Source organism: Morchella sextelata, assembly GCF_020137385.1.
Source record: "Morchella sextelata strain SCLS chromosome Unknown scls_10, whole genome shotgun sequence".
In the NCBI taxonomy this organism is placed as follows: domain Eukaryota; kingdom Fungi; phylum Ascomycota; class Pezizomycetes; order Pezizales; family Morchellaceae; genus Morchella; species Morchella sextelata.
In genome coordinates, this window is record NW_025408625.1 from 649,595 (window position 1) to 673,755 (window position 24,161).

Here is a 24,161-nt window from a genome sequence, read left to right on the forward strand (position 1 = left end):
GTGCCTCTGTGCCTCTCCGTCACACCCAAAGCTTATCTAACCCACCCCACCTCATCCCTCCCACCCCACGATGCCCCTGCATCACATCACGCACCTCACGCTCCAACCCATCCGCACCTACCGCCCGCGCAGCCCGCCCACGCCCGCACCGAGCATGACCACCACCACCACCACCACAAAGAAGCGCTCGCGCGACTTCCTGCCCGACGACCGCGACGGCCTGGACGAGCAGACGACGATTGTGCACAGCCCCGTCTCGTACACGCCGCCCGTGTCGCCGGGCGCCGAGAGGCGCGTGCGGAGCAGGGGCAGCTATCGCAGCGAGAGGGGGAGTGCTGGGGGTAGCTATAGAGAGGAGAGTAGGGGCAGCAGGGGCAGCTATGGGGAGGAGGGGAGGGGGAGTGGGGGGAGTTATAGGGAGGAGAGAGACGGGGGTACGCCGAGTGGCAGCCCGCCGAGGGATGTGGAGAGGGTGCAGGGCTCGCCTGGAGAGCGGGAGCGGGAGCGGGGGCAGGGACGAGACTACAGCCCGTCCAGAAGGATCAGAGCCCACCGTACGATAACCACCACGACCACGACCACGACCACGACCACGACCACGACCTAGACCACGAACCCGCCTCCCCCACCCCGCGACCAAAGCCCCCCCGCACCACCACCACCACCACCACCACATCCCCACCCCACGACCCCCCCGCAACACCCCCCTCCGCGCAACCGCAACCTCCCCCCCTCCGCGACAGCACCACTCCCACCCCCAGTCCCCCCCGTCCCGAGCCCCAGCGACAGCATTCACAAACCCCGCCACCACCACAAAACCAAACCCTACCCCCAAAATCACCACCAGCAGAACCCCTAGCAGAAAAAGAAAAAGAAAAAGAGCCACCACCAGCAGCAGCAGCAGCCCCCGAAACCGACGACCTGCTGCTGCAGCTCCCGCCCCACGACTGGCCCTCGTTCCTGGCGCGCTTCACGGCCGCGCTGCACGCCGTTGGCGACGAGAAGGAGCGCATTGCGCGCGAGCTGGACATGTGGAACTGGGTAAGGCGAGGCGAGGCGAGCGTAGCGAGCCATTGAAAGTGAGCCCTTGAAGCACCTGTACTGACGTAGCTGCAGATGTACGAGATCTGGAGCACCTCGCGCGACCGCGACGACACGCGCCGGCTCAGCAGGGAGATGGCGACGATGGTGCAGTGGACGCAGATGAAGGAGGAGGAGCTGGAGCGCGCGCGCGAGGAGCATACGAGGAGCATGTTGGCGATTTCGTCGGTGTTGGGCATTGCGCCGAGTGGGGGGCCGCCGGGGAGGCGGTAGTGCGTTTTATTTTTCACTTGGTATTGCATATTGATTGTGGCCTGGGGTTTATATATTGCAGGTAGGATGGATGCTCATGGGCTTTTCCTCTTCCTGTTTCTTGCGGTGGGCTTGTGGGTTGTGGGGCTTATATATCGCCCATATAGGTTTCTTTCCTTTTCCTTTTTTTTTATATGTTTAGCTGTCGGTTTCTCTTTTCCTTTTCTTTTCATATATATAGCTATGATACCTTTCATTTTCTTTCTCCCCTTTCTACAGCACAGTACCGCATCACAGACCATGCTTGTATTAAAATCGCGGCGAGTGATGGCGTGTGATACTTAAAACGCACGTACAGTAGCTAGCTGCAATATCACCACCATCTCCACCTAGCTATGGAGAGCTAGCTATATAAAGACGCTCATGAACCCCTCCCCCCCTATGTAAGCTGTTGAGAACCAACCTCTAGCTCTAAGACACTACCATGGGGTCCAGCTTCATTTGCCGGTAGCTCTGGGCAGGTAGGTAGGTAGAGGGTAGGGCTTGATAACTCCTGGCTGTAGTAGACAGCTGGTCCGATTATACAGCTACATGTAGCTAGTGCATTTTATCCCCATCATCTCGTGAGATACCGAGCCGGAGGTAAACACATATCCAATTACAATCCCTTACCTATCTACATCTATAAACCCCGGACCTCCCCTTTGTAATTACCATACCATAACCCACTATATATACAACACTACCCCGCTCGCTCGCAGCCCACAGAATTAACCTATAAAGCCCCAAAACACCTTTGGGGGGCTAATATTGCAACACTAGGTGATTAATCACCTTTATCAAAACGCTTCTTATATAACCCTACTAATCACCTCGTATCACGTGCCTTTTCCATCATTCCTTCTGGCAGGAGATCGGCCAGAGCTAAAGGCTTTGTAGCCCCAGTACGCAGAGTACTGTTTTTCTGCGCCGTGTTGTCTCCGTTATGCTGTCTCCTTCATGCTAGGCTAAGGTGTTCTATATCACCTACCTACCGTATCAACCCTTGAGTACCGCCCCAAGTACTACATATACCTACATTCCCAAGAACAGCGAGCTCTCAAGAGCCGGGATCGGCTAATCGTCGATCCACCACCCCCCCAAAAGCTGCTGACTGGGTCAAGTGTCCGTCTGGGCTTCTTCTCTAGTCATTTGTTCATACTAGCTATCACAAGGCATCATGCTGGTTGGGGCTTGGCCTGCCGTAGGGCCGCCGGCACGGTGTTATATCCGTCATGATGCTGTGGGCTTAGTATTATGTAGACCACTAACTACATGCAGCTTGTTTCTTCGCGCCCTGTGGGGGGGGGCGGGGGGGGCGGTACAAGTGCCCAAAGACCCAACCTAAACCCAGCCCCACAGGGTCACTAGTCACAGGCAATCACTCGCCAGCTTTTACCGGCCGGGTTCAAACCGGCCAGAACACGCCGCCGCCGCCCCCGCTGCTCCTCCTCGATCCATTGGACCACACGTTCCCGTGTTCTTGACAGCAACAACGCCCTCTTTCTCGTCGTGGGTGGTGGCAGGTAGCTACGATGGGTCGAATCAGTATTTATAAAATACTACGTAGCAAGTACCGTTTGGGGTGCAGAACAGATGCGTACATGTAGGCAGCTGCGTGAATGTGGATGCATTGGGCACTCATCCAGCCCATAACAGCAGCTAGCCCAGCTACATCACGACCTTATAGGCGGGTAGGGATTTGGCTTGGGTTCTGGTGTGTGGCACGTGTCTTCCACTTGTACTTCATGTATATATACATGTATCCATGTTGAAGCCGGCCGGTGGAGCTAGTGGTAACGTTGGGGAAGGGTTGCCGGGGATCGATGCATGGGGATATTGAGGTGCAATCAGTGGAGAGCCTCTCACATTCAACAGCCGGGCCTACATGTATCTAACCCGGCGGCCCGCCACCCACGACACCCTCTCCCCGACCAGCCGGCCTATAAAACACCAACTCTCCGCACGCACCCGACCACCGAGTGATAATCCATGACTCCCTCTATCCCATCCCATCCCACATCTCACCCAACAGTCCCCTCCAGCGGAAGGCCAAGACTACCACCGCCGTTTAACCTTTTTTGGATTTGGGGGGGGGGGGTGTTGGGCCACCGTGGGAATGTTACACATTGTAACAGGTTAGCCTAGTCTGGCGCCGATATGTACCAAGAGATCATAGTCTATATGACAGGTCACGTCACATCCACCTCGATGTATCTGCGTTGAGAGCGCCTTCTCGTGTAACGCGGGCTCACTAGGGGGGGGGGGGGGGGGAAGTGTTGCTTTATGGTAGACAGTAGATCAGGTATCGGGAAAGCTAGGACCAGTCAGGCAAAGTTTGTGTGGAGTCGTGCAAAGATAGTTCTCTGACTCCCGTTTTCGGTTTTTATACTCTTATACCCAAGTACAAATATTGTGGGGAGCGGATTAAAAAGAAGAGGAGGATGCCCGGCGTGGATAAGGGTGTGTTGCTCTAATACACACTATATCTTGGCGTCAGGTGATGGTGGTTCACAGATAATCACTCGGCTTTGTCATCTAACATATGTATCAAAAGGGACTAGTACAGATTTATGCAGGGAATATCTGCGCCCCCAAGCATGTCTTTCATATCATCCCTGTAATATAAACAAGAAAGCTTATTCTCTAGTCTCTTTCAATTGGTAACAAAAGTGTCAAAAATCCATCCATGGTCAAAGCGTGTGTTTTCTCCAGAAGTTCTCCCTTTTGGGTCCAGGATCTTCTGGCACCTGTTCAACATAACCACCATTGCTGTGCCTACTGTCCTCCATATAGCATTGCCCTTCATTCATGGTGGGACTCCGACCCCGTCTTAGTACTGTTTTAGCCGTATATGGATGTTCCAATTCGTGGATTTGCCTTTCCTCGCTCGACCCATTCAAGCGACATATATCAGGATCATCAATTACCCAGCCTTCTGGTGCATAGTCAGATGAAGAATCCATAAATGGATCCTCCACAAACTCTTTTCGCCCGTCTCTATCCTTGGTATATTCATAGAGAGCGAGGTCCGATAAGCACTGATCCTCTATCGCTTCCGACAACGGGCTCTCGGGATAATCGTCAGCGTAATCATCGAGATATTTTTCGTTTGAATAATTTTTAGCCATAGCCTGACCACAGGTATTAAAATTTCCGGATTCTTCATTCTGCTGGATTTCATTCAAAGGGTGCCTATCAGCCTTTGCACATAGAGTATGAGGTGGAATAGCATAGTTATCCATAAGCCCTTCAAAATGGTTCCATTCTTGATGGAGCCCTTCCATTTTCGTCAATTGCCTCGCGGGGGGTACATCCAAGGGTCTTGGTGGCCTACTAGGACGATCTTGATAAACCACTGATGGTTGACTTGGAACACTCTTCTGAGGATAAAACACTGGTCTTTGGGGTATTTTCGAGGATTGATGACCCTTCCGCCCTACTTTATCATCACGGTTACTATCATGCCTTTTTCGAGCCCCTAACCTTTCTGGCGAATCAGCACAAACGCGCAGCAAAGCGGCCAGAGGTGAAGATGAGCCTGGAATCTTCAAAAAATGTGAGTTGTTTTATTCTAGCTGTAACGGATAACAGACTTACCTTCTGAAGCTCGGCCGGATCTAGTGTACACCTACTTTTGGGTGCGGGTGATTTACTTTTCGTGATTACCATCTCTGGTGCACGGTTTCTTGCTCGGTCTACGCCTTCCGCTTCTGATTTCCTGTCTTTCACTACGGCCGAAGAAGCGTAGCTGCTGTCCCTTCCCCTACCTTTGGAATTGTGGGCTTCTTTAGCATATTTCAGAGTTTCTAGGGTAGGACTTGAGGTCCCCCGTTCCTGTAGGTGCACTGCTTCTTTCATTTCTGGTCGAAAATGTTTCTGAAATCCAGCACGAGAATACTCTGATAGACCGTCTATATCTTTGTTCTTAGGGACATCTTCATCGGAACTTTCTCCATCTCTGTTTCGTTCGCTTGTAATAACTGAACCGCAATTTGAGTCTCGGGAGGATATATTTGCCGGTAGGGAATATATACCCCTTCTTCGAAGGACATCGGCCATTGCGCTCCGCGGCGAAGGCCTAATCGGGCTCTCCGTCATAAGAACTACAGTAGATGACTTTTCAGGTGTAGACTTGCCCTTCTTTCTGCGCCTTTTCCTTGGCTCGGTGTAGCCGTCACTAGAAATTGTAATTGTGCGCAATTTTCTCTCCTCAAGACGCCTTTTTGAGGATTCGAAGTAGGAGAATGGCTCATTGTCCTCTTTGCGACCCCGGGATTTCTCGTCTTTTTTGTGTTTTGGTGACGCCTTTTGGGCGATAGGCAGATCAAAAGATCTTCCATCAAGAAATTTCATTTCAGAAAACGCAAGGTCGGGCACTAAACATGTGTCAACATCTGGGACTATCATATCAGATCGACCATCTGGATTGACCTACACCCTTTTTTGACTGGAGTCGAAGCCCGACCTTTCTTGAATATACCAAGGTTATGGGTTGGGCGCAGCTATCGCGCTAAGTAGGTTAACGGTGATCTCTATTTTATAAACATGGAGTCTTAAATACCGTGAGTCTGTCCTTGGTGAAATTATCTGCGGAGAACTCATCAATTAAAATGTCCCCTTGTTTCTTATCCTTTAGACGAGAGGATTTGGATTCCTTCTTCTTGGCAGGTGCCCTTTTTCTCTCTCTTTTTGGTTCGGTGATTGGCTTAATTTGACTAGGGCTCCGCATCTTGTGACGAGGCCTCCGCTGGAAGTCCTTCGTCCTCCGACCATCTACTTTAGGAGATATTTCTGGGGAGATCTCACGGACATCCTGAAATCTCTGTTTAGATTGCTTATTGTCGTTCACTACATCGCCCATTACACGTTCACGAGCAGGGCTAATCTCAGCAAACGGTATCACAGAGCTGTCCGATGATAATGTTTTCTTATGATGTTTTCTCGACGGGTTTTCTTGCTTTCTGGCTGCTATTAACGTTGTATGCATATGATCCTCTACGCTATCGCTGCGGATGGTGTAGATATCCACCGGCTTTCTATATCGTTGAACATTTTCTCGAGCTGCAATTATCTCTCCCTTAGACAATCAGTATCCTGGGTTGAAAACTGGATCCATGAAGTAATGAAAATCGCAAACCTTCTGTAGCCATTCCTGTACTTTATTGCTCATTTTCGTCTATAACCAGACTGTACAATATACAGAGATTCAATCGGGGTTGGTTCAACGAATGCCTGGGAATAGCTTGATTGTGAGGTATTCGAGATGTTGGCTGATGAAATCTTACCTTCGAGTAGGATTGTTAGTATTGGCCTGATCTTTACAGAAAAACCTCAACGCACACCTGTTCAACAGCCTAATTATAACCACATATAGGCCAGATACGCGAATAAACATTTTACTTTCAGCATCAGTCCGGTCAAATTTCGTCAGATGCCGCAGTATGCACTGGCTTCTTGCACTTCTCCAGACCTTACTAGTAAAACACTGAAAATTTCTCAGACTACTTGCACACGGAGGATAGGTATGATTCCGTATGAATCAACAAACGATTAATTGTGAAGGCGCAATTGCTTTGTTTAGGTATTCAACTAACCAATTTTGAGTTTTCTGCATACAGTTGAAGCCACTTAGAGTAGGATGAAAAACAAATTATTGTGAAAGTTAAAATAACACGCTTATAGAGTCTTCAGTATTGTTACGTGTATGTAGTATGATTTTACTTGTTTACATAGCCGAAAGCTCGGTGGATACACTACAGAACCATGTGCACACTGAGTTGGTCCGTGTTCCCTACCCTGATCCATTTAACGATTGTTATAAATATGTACGATAAAAGAGCCTATTGCGGGTCCTAAATATGTAAATAGACCAAGTGAAAGTCTTCCTATCAATGGCCCTACTAAATTTTGAACCCGGATATCATTTAATAGGTGAATCATGAAATTGCACTCGACATATAATAGAAATTGCTCATCGCTAGTGCTACTTGGCTAGCTCTTTGACTGGATAAACTCTCTCGATTTTCAACCCGAATTTTAGTAATCCTGGCCGAATTCATTCTTTGGTTACGATGCCAATCCTGAATTGGGTGATCGATGCTTCCGTATGTACTTACGCCTTATGCGTTGTCCAACAGCTTTAATTCCGCTGTTGGATTACTTCCGTCTGTCTAACGTTGACGGCCAATTGTTCAACGGTGGATTACCTAGTTTTCTCTTTGTTTACGGCGAAAAATGCCGGTATTGGCAACAGAGTACCCTAGCGACAGAATGTAAGTGTAGACCTTCTGAAAATGTCCGAGATTGCAGTGGCCCATCGTGGAACTACTTTCATTTTTCATTCGTTCGAACATTTCTTTTATGAAATGACACTGAGCTGTGAAAGAAATTCAGTAACAAAGAATTGGGCTAGACCAAACCGGGCATTCCCTGGTGTTAATTGGGCCCTATGTGCATGAACGATGTACCTCGAGTAGAGTAGAGTAAGGTATGCGAGGCATTTGTAGAGGGTCGAGCGCATAGACAAAACCGTATTCGCACATAGCCAGGTGTATATGGTTATCCACTTCCTTATCAGCAGAACACTTACGTGGATAGGGGGAAGAGGAGAACCGTTTTCCTTTTTCAAGGATATCGTTTCTCATATGAATTGAATGCTCATTGACCAAGCCAAGAGTGCGGCGACTTCGGCTATTAGAACAAAACGAGGAAAGTTGGGTGGGCAGGTGACCTTAACAGTCCCATGTCCGTGGATCACACAATAACCCGCATTGTCTTCCGAGTACACTTGGTCCGACCTTTCTGAGCACAGATTCGTTGGAGGTGGCGTAAACTCTCCACTCAATGCTCTCATGATTCGCGGAATAAAATCATCTCGATCAAAGACCCAGTCGATTTCAGGGACTCTGTAACGACTCCCAGCTTTCGGCGACTCTGATGACTTCTGCTAGCCGGCATATGCGTGAAGATGAACAGAATCGATATGTACTCATAACAGCCAGGCGCAGCGGAAGTGATCAAAAGCATCTGCCCACATCGTCCCGCATCTTGATGAGCAAACCAGATAATGTAGTATAGGTACGGTACTGTAGCATTGAAACCGAGAGCTTTCTCGTTTTCTAAATAGCCCAGTCGTTGCATAGTCAAGTTCGTCGCTTCTGTCTGCCGCAGAGAAGTATCCCTGTTCACATCGGTCAGCTCCGTACACACACACAGCTGTATGAATGTAATAAGAGCTCTTTGCATAGGTGTAAACAACAAAGAGCTCCGCAAGCTACATATCTAGTGTGTGCTACATACTCTTTTTATGATTCTTAAAGATCACATTATTAGGTTCTTGTTGTTGAATTGTACAGCTGGATGGAGGAGATCTGTCTAGGACCATTAGAATGGTGGGATTCGGAAGGTTCTTGGGCTTGTGGGGTGAGGGGCACGGCATGACGTCGTCATACCTTGTTAAGCAATAAGCTAACCTGTAAATTGAGAAGATGCCGCAATTCACGTTTCAAGTTCAAGTCATAACGAGAGATCTCAAGAGATGTACCTAGAGCATAAGAGTGCATCCTTCAGGAGCATGGATAGCTGTTTGAATTGACCGTTCACCTTGCTGTCAACAGGCTCAAGGTAAAACAATTGTCGATCGGTCCGAGAGACTTTGAGCTGCAATCGTAAACTGAATCATCCATCCATCTCCGTGCATGCCAATTCCATATCCATCTGTAGAGGGTATCATGCTCGAGGCGACATGCGTGGAGGTATGAACCGCCAATAACTGGGAGGGTCCAAAACCTCTAACTACTAGGACTGCTGATACAGGAATTAGCTATAGAAGAAACCAGATCGTTATGATCAGGGAGCTACTTTCGTGAAACGTGTGTGTGGCCCGCTTTGTTCTGCATCACACCCATAGCTCTACCCACATCATAATTGGGCAGCACACCCAGTTTATCTCAACCCCACACGCTGCACACACGCCTCCCATACTTTTCCCTGCTCTTCTTCTCCCCCTCTCTCGGCCCTCAAAATCATCATCTTCCCCCCTCCCATACTTCATAACCCACTTCCCCCAGTCTCTATCTGTTCTGACCCATAAGGTCGACCTTCTTTGCAACAACCCAATACTTACGATTTTTTTCCCTTTTTGGATACGTTCAGGCATGCATTTTCTCCCCATCGTCTTCTCTCGGGCAACCGCCCTGCAAGTAGTTCCGCCGTGGTGTTAAATTGTGCGTCCAGTTTGTTTCGGTGTCCGTACGGAATTCGATAACCTCGCAACTATGTCAAAACTATTTGTTGGGTCAGTATATCATTGTGTCATTGTCATTATTGGCACCACTCCATTATTTATATCATGGCCTTCATCTACTTAATGATCTGGCATTCCCAAACCTATCTGATACTTCCTCTAATCAACTATGTGCCATTACCAGAGGCCTTGCCTGGCACACCGATGATGGGACTCTGAGAGCCAAATTCGAGGAGTTTGGTACTGTCGAAGAGGCGGTATGTACCCCAGACACTCTTTATCTACACTGTACACCCTTAAATAGATATATCTGACACGATTCTTCATACTACAGGTCGTCGTCAAGGATCGTGATACCGGAAGGTCTCGTGGATTTGGATTTGTCAGATTCACAAATGACACTGATGCCACCGCTGCAATGGAGGCTATGAACGATGTTGAGTAGGTATTCGTTTTCGACCTGTGTCACCTTTTCGCTAATCAAGGCTATATAGGTTTGACGGCCGTAGAATCCGTGTCGATAAGGCCACTGATCGTCGTGCACCCGGAGGTGGTGGAGGTGGTGGTGGTTAGTTTGTCACTGATTTCAATCAATTCTTCATTCACTTACGAACATCTCATAGGCTATCAACAAGGTGGATATGGCGGCGGCGGTGAGTACTAAGACGCGTGCCTACATGGATAATGATGCTAACGTATTTGAAGGTTACGGCGGCGGCGGCGGTGATTACGGCTCTGGTTATTAGGACTGGTTCCGAACTCTAGTTACTCGGCGCACGGAAAAAATGGAACACTAGTACTAGCTGGGCGTGTGTAAGTTAATGCTACTTCACCAAACTCAATATCAAATATTTGGACCTTTCTCTTTACTATATATTCAAGGCTCTTTTGCTCCGAAAATCATTTGATATGTACTCAGATGCCAGGCTAGTTATCCTCGAAACATACCGCAGAGCTAGTAAAAGTGTGATGATATATGTTATATGTTCCATATTGCTATGATGTTAGCGAGCCAATAGGGAAAATGACCTGTATTCTACAACATGCATTGTTACACAAGCCTAGTCAGGCGTATTTCTAAACAGATCAGGAAAACATTGCAGTAATTCTGGAGAGGGCCTTAAGGGGTGGGAGATTGTATCAAAAAGCAGCCTATAAAACCCATAATCTCTAAGAAGTATGTATAAGTCTTCCTAACCTATCTAAAAAGCCACAGGTCTTGAAAACAGAGGGGCAACTTATTTCACCGCATAAAATTAGACGACTAAGTTAATAAAAACTTATTTGGTTTTTGTGCATTGTTGTGCATCACGAAGCACTTTATGGATATGAAGCACAGACTATCACTCGCATCAAACCTTGTGTTTGTACCTACATTACAATATTGGTTGGCGGCCTGGCCCCATTTAGTCTCCATCTCTGGGGAGTTATGTGAGGAGAACGTGACATTTTTATCACAGCCGATATCGATAGCAACAGGCTAGTGATAAAATACCGACAAAAAACAAAACCTCTCTGACCTTTAAGCTAGGGTAGCTATAGTATTTAGCAGAACAACCTTTCTGCTTTCTGCGGGCCATCTCTCCCTTTTGTATTCTCTTAAGCTGAAGCCTGAAAATTTAGATTCCTCCCCAGGATTTACCCCCCTCCCTCCCTCCACACACACACACACACACACAGACATTGTCCGTATGAGGTGATCGTCGAGTTTCTCAAGATCGAAGGACTTACTGACCGCGGACACTGCGACTTGCGGACTCCCGGGAAAATACGTACACATCTATTTCGTACACTGGAATTCCAGGGATCTTCCAATCTAGATCTAGTCGAGAGCTTGGTACCTGGGATTCTCTGCAACTTGATGGGAAGACAATCCCCTCGTGCGCCCCGCAATTCCGGAGACATGTTCGGCCTACGATGGCGCGGTGGTATTTAGTAAATTTAACTACCTATAGGCTGCGGGCGGTGCATTCACAGCCAAATGAGGTTCTTCACGGAGTGAGATTAAATTTGTTTGCCTGTGAAGGCAATCTTTGTGGCCTAGTCCCCACAGCACTCGTTCGTGAAAACACACCGCTAAAAACGAAGTTAACTGATAATTTTGATACGAGAATTGAGGATGTTTTTGCTACGGAGCCTCCTCTCCCCCCCCCCCCCCCCCCCAAAAAAAAAAAAAAAAAAAAAAAAAGTACTAGGAGTATGAAATTAATCCTATTTGCTTTTAGGAGCTAGTATGACTTTGGTATTCCTCGCTAAATCCCGTACTGCTCTCATAGTGAGTCACCCTGTTTTTTCTCCCTTTTTTCGTAGCAAGGTACTAACAGAAAGCCAGTTGTCACTTCATATCACTAGCTAGATTCAAATGACTTATAGTAGTAGCGAGTCAATTTCGAAAGGGTGATTATCTTTAGTCCATCATCACGGAAGGCTGAATATTAATCTGGAGATTGATTGATCACTTCATTAAATTAATCTGGAGAGGTCCAAGTAGTACGGTCTAGGAAGCATAGGCCGCTCGAGGCAGGCAGTGGCCTCGAGGTGCCCTACCTTTTGATATCTAGGTATAGATTATATATCATCCTTCTCAAGCAAATGAAGGCGATGTCTTTTATATACTGTATTCGATCGGGTCGTGTCTCTCGTTTTTCGAGTGATAAATCATGAACATGATTCTAGAAATTGCAATTCAATTATGTAGTCTTTCAAGGTCTGCATACTATTTAGAGATCCGCTTTTTCATTGTGGAACCTCCCGTCCATCTTGTTGTTTAAAGTTAATAATGTCTCCCTATGCGGGACCGGTTTCCAACCCGTCTTTTATGCTAGTAAACGTACATTAGATATAGGGTCATCATGATTCATTCCATTCATTCAAAACAATAGTCCCGGGGCCATCCTTCTAGATAACATGTAGAGCTAGTATAGCATAACATTAAGAAAGAAAAGGATGAAATATAATGTAGAATACAATACAAATACAGCCAAACAAACTAGAAGCTTCAGAAACGCCACCTCAACATGATCGACATTACTTTATTTCTCCAGAAAAAAAAAAAAAAGAAAAAAAACCCTTTTTTACGCTCCGTCTCAACAATGTCTTCTTATGTTGGATGCTTCTACTATTCCCGTTTCTTCCTAGAAAGAAGGAAAGAAAAAATGAAAGAAAAAAAAGGAAAGAAAAAAAAAAGGGAAAAAAGTGATAATAAATCTAATAAATCCAAAGTAAAGAAAGCCAAAAGAAATAAACAAGGAGCCAATAGGGAAAAGGCCCATCTATACTGATACCGCACAATAAAGTGGATTGCGGAGAAAAAGACTTTGTAGAAATCATTTATCGCTAAATTCGAGGTCCTTAGTATTCTCACTTGTGCTCTGCAGTAACATTTTTGCTACCAACTCCTCTGCTTTTCCCTCCAATGCATCCTCAGATATCCCTCGATCGAGTGCAAGCTTAGTGTTTGCTAACGCAAGGATTTGTTCTTCGATTGTATTTTTTGTTACAAGTCTGTTGTTTGTCAGATTCAAGTTCAACATGAGGTTGGATACAACTTACCTGATGACCTCAACTTCTCTTTTTTGCCCAACACGATGAGCTCGGTCAGCAGCTTGTGCATCGTCATGAGGATTGAAGCTACTATCGAAGATGACAACTTTATTCGCACATGCCAAATTAATCCCAAAACCACCAGCTTTTGTCGAGAGCAAGAAGACCATAATATCGTCCTCCTCATGATACTGATCAATCAAATCCTGTCTGGCATCCACAGGGGTCGATCCATCTATCCTCAAGAAGCCCAGGTCTAGACTCGTGAGCACTAGCTCTAGGATATCTAGCATTTGTGTAAACTGGCTGAAGAGTAGAACACGATCTCCTTTCTTTTTGAATTCAATCAACATCGCCTTCAGCTGTTCCACCTTACCACTTTGCATCCATTCCTGCTCCTGTAAGGCGTGTTTTCCAATTGTCTTAGGAAAATTAGTACATAAGCGATTGAGTTCAAAGTCATTCATGACCTCCATATCCTCAAGAATGTACTGCTGTTCGCTAGAACGATAAACCTCCTCTTTCAAAATTTCATGAGACATTTTTTTTATTTTCTCCTCGGTGTAAATCTTGCGGAAGAGGAGAGGATGGATAGCAGCCTTCCGAAGCTGCATCATTAGATTAGAAGTGGACTTGGATCCTTTTTTTCCGGCAGCCCGGGCTTCAATGGCCTCTTTAGCGGCAGTTATGTGTTCAACATAGATACTATTTTGAGTAGGGTTCAAAGGACAATATTCAACGCGGTTGGTCTTGGCTGGTAAATGTTTCAAAACCTGAAGGGAACGTCAGTTCCTGTAACGGCTGTTATGGTAAGAATTACATACCTGTGCCTTCTTCCTCCGCAATACGAACGGCGTCATCATTGCCCTCGCCCGTTTAATCCTCTGCGCAGATAACAATGCACTATTACTTTCATCCTCATCCGTGGTTTTTGCCTTGTATTTGAAAATGCTAGCCAAGTCCTCCCTCTTCTCATTGAAAACCTCCGGAAGAATAAAGGCAAGCAGAGAAGCCAATTCCTGGAGATTGTTCTGAAGAGGCGTTCCTGTCAATAGGAGCCGGAAGTTGGCAGGCAGGCGCATAAGGGCATCGTAACGATTGGAAGAACTGTTTTTAAGGAGATGTCCTTCATCGTAGACACACACGTTGAATGCTTGGTCTTTCAAAAACTTCTTGTCAAGCTTGTCACCAGTTGCAAGCTGATAGGTTGTGACAAGTACGTTCCAGCCACGATCTCTGGTCAGGTCCATTCGCATCTCTGCTCGTTCTTTCTGGGATCCGTAGTAAGGCTCTACCCTCAATAGTGGACAAAAGTTCTGAAATTCGCGTAGCCAATTCTCTATAAATACGATTAGACATTTTTCGGTTTCGTTGACTAGAACAACAATGATGAGGGCATACCTAATGTAGATGAAGGCACAACGACGAGATGAGGGCCTTGGATACCCTTTTCCAACAAATGTGCTAGAAATGAAATAACTTGACAAGTCTTCCCAAGACCTTGGCTTGGTGTTAGCAACTCCGCCATAGCCCCATGGTCAAAAGATCTTACCCATCTCGTCTGCTAAAATGCAGCTCAATTTCCTTTCGTATAGGAGACTCAGCCAATTGACACCTACAAGCTGATAATCCTTCAAAACAACGCCCTCACCGAGGTGTTTTGGCTGGTTCTTAAAAAATTGACCTGCCTGGTGTTCCCTCTTATTCCTGATAACCTCATCCCCATCATCTATCATTACTATATCAGAGCTTCCAGCATCTGTAGGTGTTCCAATAGCAGAATCCTTTAGCGATTCAGCCCTTGAGTCAATTTTAATGTCAGTCATATCCAGTTCCCCTGCAGGATTATCACTATTGCCCCCAAATACATCGACACCCCATTTTTTGATGGATTCTGCGATTGGCTTTCCCAATTCTTCTACCCTTGCAATGAGCGAATCCACCGCCTCATATCCTCTCCAGGTTTCTAAACATACATCGACAACTTTGTCTCCAATTGCTCGCGTTCTGGCACCCCTTGGCGCACCCTTTCCTTTTGCCTTAGGTTTTGCAGTGGTATCACTGGATACTTCTCGAACCTCGTCAAGTGATCTAAACGGTTTTTGGGACAACACAACTTCTGCAATCTCTTCAGTGGTAGCTGCGATATCCGATAACTCCTTGACGGTACACTCATTGATGTACTTCAACACTTTTCTCTCAAGCTCTCTTTCACCATCCGAATCCTCGGCAGCCTCAGCTGCCGAGTCAGAATCGTCGTCACTGATGGTGAATGTAGGCGCAGGTGGTGAAGAAGATTTATCTCTTGAATTCCTACCGGAACCCCTGACAAGGCGTCTCTTGGTTTTCGCTGGCGGTGCAGGAGGAGACGAGAGGATGGGCTGCGCTTGTGTAGATGACCATTTGTCCTTGATTCCCATTCTGGGAACCCTCGCGGCACGGTTTGAGGTCTTAATCTGAGCCATTCCCCGCTGTGGTTTTTCATCGCTGGATAGAGTAAGATCTACCATCCCATCATCACCCGTCAGGTACTCTATCGCATTGTCAAAGTTGCCTTGTTTTTCAATCAGGGCACTCAAAAGCGTAGAAATCGACCTATCGGGGAGAATCGATGCCATTCGTTGAACCACTTTCCTGTGTTCTATATTCTGAATTTCCTCAATTGAAATATCCATCAACGGCTTTGCGCGATCCGGATGCCGTTGAAGTTTAGGTCGCGCACCAGCAATACTTCCGCCCCCGGAAGAGTACGTGATTGGTGGCTTTTTGGTTATAGAGTCCAATCGTTTGAAAGGCGCCTGCGGCGCAGACCCATTGAATGCAAACTTAGACATTGCGGACTTAAACGCAGACTGTACAGGCGGCGTCTCTTCAATTCTCACAATGTCCGCCGCGTTATCCCTACGATCCCTCATAGAGCTCACAGACGGTACAGGTTTACTCGAAAGAGAACCTTTGAGGAATGTTGGCTTGATGTCATGATCAGAACCATCGTCTGATGAGACTCCGATATACTGCGGCCCTTCATCCATGAGATCTGTCTTCCTTCCATTGGGATAAAAATCAAATGGCTTCACGCTGCCATCTGCCTGGATAATTGAGGAGCTTTTCAGGGGAGACTGGCGAACCTGTGCTACGCGTGGCGGCGAAGATACTATGTTCCTAAATGGGGAGGATGCAGCGACTTGGACGACAGGGGGTTGAGGTATTGAAGGGCTTCCATCAAGAGTTGGTTGAAGAAGCTGTGTGGCTTGTGTGCTGAGTGGTGGTGGGGATGAACCAAGTATAGGGTCTGATTCAGGAATCTTATTGTAGAATGAGGAATTGAGAGGGAGGGTAGCCACATCGTTAGAAAAGAGGTCATCTCCGCTGTCATCATCCGAATCGAATGACTTCGAGGGTTGTGAAAACTTTCGCCGTTTAGGGGTCGGAGCAGCGGAGGAGTCAAATGGAGAGGGTCTGGCAAGGGACGAAGCCATGGTAGTGGCACTACTAATAGAGGTGGCGGATGGTGTTAGTGGAGTGGAAATAGATATAAAGAGACAGAGATGAGGGTAGAGGGGGTAAAGATAGAGATAAAGAAGCGTAAGAGAAAGATGAAAGTGCCAATGGTGATTGATTATGATAATGCGCAAATGGGATATACAGGTATCTAGGAGGATGGGGGCAGAAGACAGAAACAGAGTCAATAGCACTGCCGCTAGAGGCAGACCCGAGCGTAGCCAGGGAAAAGAAACCTTCCAAACCGTGTTTTGGGGTTTTGACGTGAAGTGCAAAGTCGCGCCCAGAAAAAGCAAAAGAACGCGACGCCAAGATATTTTTTCGCGGGACAATTAACTCCCAACTAGGTAAAGCTCAGAGTTGAACGCGTACAGTTGCCTGAGTCCCTGGATGCCGAACGTCCAAGATCAATTGAAGAAGACAACTAGGACTAAAAGGATTGGAAAGAGTATAATAAACCTTTCGAAGAAAGAAGGGAATATTAAACGTTAGGATCAAGTGAACTGAGTTCATAGGACAACAACAAAAACCACTTCTCACTACCTACTTTCACAGCTCAGCTATCACTACAACTGCACACGTTTATCATCATCATTCATGGCTACCAGACGCCCTGTCAAGACAGAAAAGGACTCTATCAGGAACGAAGATGTCCCTAGCAATCCGGTATCAATTGCTGCTGCGAACAAGAACGTTACAGCTGCTTCCGCTGTGCCTAGGTATGTAAAGTAAAAACAAAACATCACGATGTTCGTACTGACACTTCTAGATCCGTGCTTGTGAAACTTCTCATGTTCACATTTGCCATGATTGTTTTTCCTCTGAGTTCTTACTATCTTACCATAAACACAATCTTTAAAGGTGCTGTTTAGACCCCTCATATAGCTTTAAGATACTAATATATACAAGATCGCTCAAGCAGCAGCACTCTAGCGGCAGCCACTGCAGCTGTGGTCGCAAATATCGTTCTGATAGGGTACATTATTGTGGCCGCGAACGAAGACGATACAGACGGAAAGGATCACGAGAGGAAATCGCAATGAGTGCAGGCAGGATGAAGATAGTAAAGGGACCCTATTTAGTGCTGAAAGCTACGCATGCATATTGGACCCACAAGTTCTTTTACATACATGTACTTGTTTTCCCCCCGAGTCCTCTGGAGTTCATGGCTGTAGTTGAGAGTCTGTGAATTTGGCCCCTGTAATGCCCCACAACCCATGTCTTGGACAACAGCAAAGTGGTATTGTATGATCCTCACTCCACAGCATCAGAAGTGCTACTTACAATATTGTATCTACCATGTTTATGAGTCGTATTAGGTTTTTTCTCTTTTTTTTTTAAAAAAAAAAGAGCTTTCCTTGCATGTTATATATTATTACCCTCCGCAATTTTCTCTATGGTGAATTCAGAATCCACAGTGGCTGCTCCAACGGCAACCTACCACCTATCGCACTGCTTGGGGTTTCAGAGCGTGATAACAGAGATTCAAACTACATGCCCCACTCTAAGGCCTCTTTTGCACTACACATAGCCCTACTCTAGATAGATATATTCTCTGGGGTGGATTGTCAATATAACAACTACTACGTCCCTCCTGGATGTGATATAATAACAAAAATACAACCTTCAGATGTACCTGGCTCTACCGCCATGAGTGACTTTCAACGCTCATTCCTCAAAGCAAAGCTCGCGAATCTCCCCCTCGAGCCTCCGATGCCTCGGAATGCCCCGCCACCGCATCTCTCAATGTTTGATGAAGCCGAAGAAGATGCTGCGTTAGGTTACGATGCATTCCGCGGTGAAGTCCCATCATCACCAATAAACGACGACTCTTCCTCCGCTTCCTCTGCTTCATCCACATCAACCATACGTCCTGGCCTGTTCACAAGACCTGAACTGTGAGTTCCATCCTAGCTTCTAGGATGTCAGAGCTAACATGCTATCTTGCAGGCCTAAACGAAAGTCAACAACTTTCGAGCCACTCGCCTGGAGTTCCTACTTCTCCCAGAAGCTATATCTTCACTCCCCTTCTACCGACTGCACCTACCACGCCTATATCACTCCCCCGCTTCCCTCTGGTCCTCTCTTTGTAACTCACCATGGTGCTGGCTCATCCGGCCTTTCATTCGCACTTCTAGCATCCTCCATTCGGTCGCTCCTTCCCTCTGCTGGTATCCTTTCTTTCGACGCCCGTGGCCATGGCGAGACGAAAACAACTAACGACGAAGACTTGTCTCTCTCAACACTTGCAGGGGATCTTGTATCTATTGTTAACCTCTGTAGAGTGCGCTGTGGATGGGATAAGATTCCAGACCTCATATTAGTTGGCCATTCTCTCGGCGGAGCTGTAGTGGCCGAGGTTGCAAAGAGCTTTGCCCTAGGCGAGAGAGTGTTGGGATATGCAGTGCTAGATGTAGTTGAAGGGAGCGCAATTGATGCGCTGCAGAGTATGCAAACATACCTTTCTACGAGGCCATTGGGATTTTCATCAGTGGCACAGGGCATCGAATGGCAGTAAGTAACCCCTCCCCCGCAATACAAGATAAATACGGGTTAACCGGGTGGTTTTTCCGTTCTAGCACTCGCTCCCGCACAATCCGCAACCAAACTTCTGCGCGTATCTCAGTCCCAGCGCTCCTTATCGAGGCAGAATCCGCCAGCCCTAAGCCATGGCGTTGGCGTACAGACCTAGGAGCAACCCAGCCATTCTGGGAAGGCTGGTTCGTAGGATTGAGTAAGAAGTTTTTAGAAGCGCGGGGAGGAAAGCTATTAGTGTTGGCAGGCACTGATAGACTTGATCGAGAGCTCATGATAGGACAAATGCAGGGAAAGTATCAACTACTCGTGCTACCTGAGGTGGGGCACTTTGTACATGAGGATGCGCCGGAGAAGTGTGCAAGCGCTGTAAGTCTTCTCTACTCTTAACCCTCTACTTACTGGGTAATCTACTTACAGCAGTGGGGCCTTTAGTTGGTGGATTTTTACAAGCGGAATGATAGATCCGCCTTGGTCCTTCCCCCCAAGGTTTCGGACATGTATAAATAGTTGTCAATTAACAGCAGTACTCTACCTCGTACAGATCATTAGTTATCTAACGAAAATAGCTAAAATTTGACCACAACCGCAACCAGGGGGGCAAGCAGCGTATAAGTATTTAAACGGATCTCATGAAGGGAAGATCCGAAATACTAGGTTGGCGACATATCTTGTAGGGATGGGAGAAGACTATCTGCAGTTACAGCTCAAACCGCCCAAAAAAGCAGTCTTAGCGGAGGCCTTCCGGATCCAATATATTTCATTTATTCTCTTGAGGATTAGGTAAACAGAGATGGTTAGGATTTATATGTAGTTTCGGGTGTAGAATCACTTCGTACAGAGTTCATTTCGCAAAAAGCTGGAGATCACACAAATGCTAATCCTATCTGCTCGATGATGATTATACGAGGAGGTGTCAATCTGTAGTTAAAGGTCATGCGGAAATAAGACGAGATAGGTTGAAAATTCTAACACTGAAGGTAGTTCAGTAGGTATCGAAGCCAAAAAGGCCATTGCCTTAATAGTGTGTCTACAACTGTACAGTCGATGATGATAAGCCAAGAATTAACTCTGGTGACTCCTCAATCGGCATTAGACAAAATAATATACATCTTTTGTTAAGGGCCCATAATCTACGTACATGTAATCAAATGAAGGTAAGGGAAAGGGTTTAAAAAGAATGAATTATCCAAAACCCGTTCAATCATTCAACGTCAGTAATAGGGCTCTCCGAGACTACCGGCTCTTGAACAGTATGCACCGGAAACATCATCGACAATATCGACTAAGTTATCGTCGCCATTTTCAACCTCTTTCAAAACCATAAAGGGCTCTTCAACTTCTGGCATTGCGGTCTCTGACGTCTTCGCCCCGAGAACCTCATTAAATCTCGACAAGATAGCATTTCGTTCCATTGGCAGTGGCAACCCAGCACGCGCTTCAAACATAAGCTGCAAAACAACAGCAAATATAACGACTCCTATCAAAGACAGGAAAACTGAGAGGAAGGTCTGTTTTACTATGGAGCTCCCCCGGAGGAGACTGCGATGCCCGTTGTGTCCTGAGACAAGTGGGAGTGTGAAAACGACAACCGTGTTGGCTATAGACGTGCTCGCAAGCTGTATATGTTCGCGGGCAACAGGAACGGGGGAAAATGCAACTTTTGTAATCTGGAAAGGGTGTACTTCGCGGAACGTTTTGACTGTTGCGATCTTGTAATTCTCGACAACGAGAACCTCAACGCTTTGATCTGCACCAGCGATGGAAACAATAGTTTGATGGGGCCCAAGTGAGATCGCATCCATTGCGGTCGCAGCTTTAACATTTTTATGAAGATTTTTTCGTGAGAGACATTTGCCACTGCCGGTGATGTCGATAAGGAGAAGCTCTGAGCCAGTGCGCGCAGGATGGTTCAAGACTGCTACAATGCACTCTGGACCACAGAAACGCACAGATCGGAGGCTTCCTTTCATTGATGTAGACGACTGCCAAGTGATCTTTCGGGGGGGTTCATCACCGTCTTTCCCTATAGTAGATGTAACGAAAATCTCCTTCGCAGTGCAATACACTACAAGCCCACCTGCAGATAAGTCTAGATCTGCGCACTCTTCTTTCCCAGGCAGCCGTATCCGTCTCTTTATGTCTAGGCTAGGGATATCGAGAATCACAACTTCCGACGCTGCTTTGCTTACTAGCCCAGCACCACTACCGATTGCCGCTACTGAACCATTCGTACGCATCAATCGTTGATAGCTTCCGGCATCAACAGCAGAACTAAAAAACTCATGTTGTGACGCAAGCGAGATAGATGCCGAGTCGGGAGTCTCAGCGGACACTCTGAAAACGCGAAAATGGTCATTTTTCCCCGCTTGCTGCACACTTTCTGATGAATTGATACCGGTCAATGCTAACCAGCTTCTTTCCTCACACTCATCTAATGTTTGCTCGTGTGCTTCGCTCGTAGTCGTTGGTGGGTCATTGGGTGGGAGCGTTTTCCGCTTCTTTGACTGGTGAGATTTCTCTTCTGATGGTGATAAAGACGAATTTTTGGAAACCACAGCAAGTGACATAACAGCGTCTTCTTGTTTGCTGAGTTCTATTTCCGCTAACACCTTGATCGCTACATCGGTTGGAGATTTTTTCACAGTAGGGGGTTCAGAAACATCAAGAAGAGTCTGTCGGCATAATCAGCAACCAGATACATGGAGGTTGTCAAAACGAATAGCAACGCTTCAGATAATCTAGAAAGGAACACGGACAATCTTATTGCCTACACCGCTTCTCCCCTCCCCTCCACCACCACCAACAAGAAGCCGGTCTTCATCAACAAAGGCGGCGCAGAATATAGGGTAGGTAAGTGTAATCTTTTCGGATGTGATTGAGGGCGGCATTATGTTACGCTGAGGTTTTGTATGCAATTTGAGGGGGTAATCGTTTGAACTTGAAGAGAGAAGACGGGGAGTTGACCATGTCAGCGTCGAAGCTCAGGTAATATACTTTACACATGCAGTTAGTTGGAGCAATCTGTCCTTGGCAGTGACCACCTAGCATCACATACAAGCACTCGTTGCGACCAAAGATTCACATGTGAAACTACATGTACAATCAAGGTCGGGAATATGTAGTACCTAGAATACAATATGTAGATAGCAAGTGTAGAGTATGTATGATCTGAAAGTTTTTACCTATGTCTGAGGAAACTGTAAGTGGGTCCGGTACATATGTCCATCCTTCGGTTCTGTCCCAAATAGATACGTAGAGCTAGATACAATGTATATATTTGGTATCGTTCCCGCAGTTCAAGATTACGTAGAGTATGTAGTATCAAAATACTCTAGGGACAAGACTACATGCGTGCATGTGGGTACATATATGTGCTATGATGTAGTTATTCTCCGTCTGGAGAAGCTGCGAAAAAAGGTCTGTCAACAAATATAGTAAACAAAACACTGTTTAAAACAACCGCCTAGAAGTGGTTATGGTCTATTAGTACATTGTATAACCAGCAGTCAGATTGCTGTCCTTGAGATTTTTTTTTTTTTTTAAATAAAAACAGTATCATTTAATTACATGCAAGTGATACAAACATATGCTTGTTATAAAACAGGGAGATACTTATGCTCTCCAATAAAGAATTACAGCGACAGACGCAACAAACATGACAAACAGATACCCATTAGACCATTGCGCATCAAAGACGAACACAAACAAGCGACCACCAAAAGAACATTTGAACCTGCATCCCTACCTTGCTTATTACGTACTCAAATCTCATGAGTACTAGCTAAGTCGATCGCTTCCTTCCGAAGCTTAAGAGCATCCTCTTAAGCTTCTCCGCAAGACCTTCGTGGGGATTTGCCTTAGTCTTAGGCGTTATAACATTCCCCTCGCCACCCCTCTATGGCAAGAATCAGTTTCACACATTTCATAGGTATCTACTTGCCCATTAATTAAGTCCTGAGAATTCTTGGTAGCAATGACCTCACAAAATTTCTCAGGACTTAATTAACGCGCGAGTAGAACAAAAACAAAAGAGGGACACACCCCAGTGTGATGCGCTTCTTCAGGATTAACACTTAGTCTTGCCGCATCAGGAATAATATCGTCGTCACGACCAGTAGCCACAGCTTCCTGGCGGGGGGATCCTATATTCCCAGCTCCACCTCTCTATCAAGGTATCAGCTCTAGTATCTCGCAGGGTAGTATCGGACAGCCTTACTCCCCCCGAATACGCAGCGCCCGAAGCAGCTGGGTCTCCAGCGCGGCGGATAGCTCCATCAGTATATTCTGTTTGATCGGGGCCAATATTCCCTTGTCCTAGATTCCATGGTCTGTATCAGTATCGGTCCTGCTACTTGAGGTCCAAACTATGACGTCGCGCAAAAGCCAGCAGTTGGAAGCGAGACTCGTATACCTCCACGACCATGAGAAACGGTTTCTGTCATTGTATCTGTATCTTTCCCTTCTTTTATTTGTTATCGAAGAGGTAAACTAGCGGTAGGTTTGTTCGATGGGTGCGCAGAGTCAACAAGGAAAGGTGGGCGAGATATTGGAAAGGATAGAGAGTATTAGACGCGGAAACCAGAACAGGCCACAAAAGAGAGGCGGATAGCGCTACTAAGTATGTAAAGAAAGCAATTATAAAGGCGAGGGGTAAATAAACAAACATAGTTCCAGGGGCCTAAAATGGCACAATCTGACGAAGAACCATCATGTGAGATCTCATCAGATCCTATTACTCTTGCATCTGAAAGACTTGGAGAGAGGGGATAATCAAGTTCTCGGCTTGGCTGATGCAAGGTATTATATCAATAGATACAAGTAATAGCTACTGCTGAGTGTACGTACATGCCCGGCCTGTACATGCGATAAAGTAAAATGAACATAGATACCGACGTTTTTTCTCGGGCAAACCAGGTAATAGCAAGCTTGGAATGGCAGACATAAGTGACATGGGGAGCTTCAGGTTTTGATCGGAGCCGCCTTATCTTGAGCCAAGGGT

At 46.5% G+C, this 24,161-nt stretch overlaps 8 protein-coding genes across 8 annotated transcripts; 4 read left to right on the plus strand and 4 right to left on the minus strand.

The window, feature by feature from the left end:
- Positions 1–70: 70 nt before the first annotated feature.
- On the plus strand, positions 71–1,314 carry H6S33_001152 (uncharacterized protein; the record flags this gene model as incomplete). Its single annotated transcript, XM_044832498.1, has 3 exons — positions 71–472; positions 529–1,041; positions 1,117–1,314. The coding sequence occupies 3 exons, from the start codon at positions 71–73 to the stop codon at positions 1,312–1,314; spliced, it is 1,113 nt and encodes a 370-aa protein (XP_044694119.1).
- Positions 1,315–4,025: 2,711 nt separating this feature from the next.
- On the minus strand, positions 4,026–6,505 carry H6S33_001153 (uncharacterized protein; the record flags this gene model as incomplete). Its single annotated transcript, XM_044832499.1, has 5 exons — positions 4,026–4,880; positions 4,933–5,711; positions 5,771–5,837; positions 5,897–6,412; positions 6,473–6,505. 5 exons carry the CDS (start codon positions 6,503–6,505, stop codon positions 4,026–4,028), a joined length of 2,250 nt encoding a protein of 749 aa, XP_044694120.1.
- Positions 6,506–9,611: 3,106 nt separating this feature from the next.
- Positions 9,612–10,326, plus strand: H6S33_001154 (uncharacterized protein; the record flags this gene model as incomplete). The annotated part of the gene is made up of 6 exons (XM_044832500.1): positions 9,612–9,631; positions 9,765–9,837; positions 9,915–10,021; positions 10,075–10,148; positions 10,204–10,233; positions 10,286–10,326. The coding sequence occupies 6 exons, from the start codon at positions 9,612–9,614 to the stop codon at positions 10,324–10,326; spliced, it is 345 nt and encodes a 114-aa protein (XP_044694121.1).
- A 2,580-nt stretch (positions 10,327–12,906) lies between these two features.
- Positions 12,907–16,602, minus strand: H6S33_001155 (uncharacterized protein; the record flags this gene model as incomplete). The annotated part of the gene is made up of 6 exons (XM_044832501.1): positions 12,907–13,084; positions 13,133–13,545; positions 13,594–13,896; positions 13,948–14,462; positions 14,525–14,623; positions 14,676–16,602. The coding sequence occupies 6 exons, from the start codon at positions 16,600–16,602 to the stop codon at positions 12,907–12,909; spliced, it is 3,435 nt and encodes a 1,144-aa protein (XP_044694122.1).
- A 619-nt stretch (positions 16,603–17,221) lies between these two features.
- Positions 17,222–17,667, plus strand: H6S33_001156 (uncharacterized protein; the record flags this gene model as incomplete). Its single annotated transcript, XM_044832503.1, has 3 exons — positions 17,222–17,343; positions 17,394–17,485; positions 17,534–17,667. The coding sequence occupies 3 exons, from the start codon at positions 17,222–17,224 to the stop codon at positions 17,665–17,667; spliced, it is 348 nt and encodes a 115-aa protein (XP_044694123.1).
- Positions 17,668–18,274: 607 nt separating this feature from the next.
- H6S33_001157 (uncharacterized protein) lies at positions 18,275–19,669 on the plus strand (the record flags this gene model as incomplete). Its single annotated transcript, XM_044832504.1, has 4 exons — positions 18,275–18,522; positions 18,575–19,138; positions 19,204–19,528; positions 19,595–19,669. 4 exons carry the CDS (start codon positions 18,275–18,277, stop codon positions 19,667–19,669), a joined length of 1,212 nt encoding a protein of 403 aa, XP_044694124.1.
- A 704-nt stretch (positions 19,670–20,373) lies between these two features.
- Positions 20,374–22,050, minus strand: H6S33_001158 (uncharacterized protein; the record flags this gene model as incomplete). The annotated part of the gene is made up of 2 exons (XM_044832505.1): positions 20,374–21,834; positions 21,919–22,050. The coding sequence occupies 2 exons, from the start codon at positions 22,048–22,050 to the stop codon at positions 20,374–20,376; spliced, it is 1,593 nt and encodes a 530-aa protein (XP_044694125.1).
- Positions 22,051–22,943: 893 nt separating this feature from the next.
- Positions 22,944–23,604, minus strand: H6S33_001159 (uncharacterized protein; the record flags this gene model as incomplete). The annotated part of the gene is made up of 4 exons (XM_044832506.1): positions 22,944–23,057; positions 23,204–23,326; positions 23,379–23,476; positions 23,574–23,604. 4 exons carry the CDS (start codon positions 23,602–23,604, stop codon positions 22,944–22,946), a joined length of 366 nt encoding a protein of 121 aa, XP_044694126.1.
- Positions 23,605–24,161: the final 557 nt, after the last annotated feature.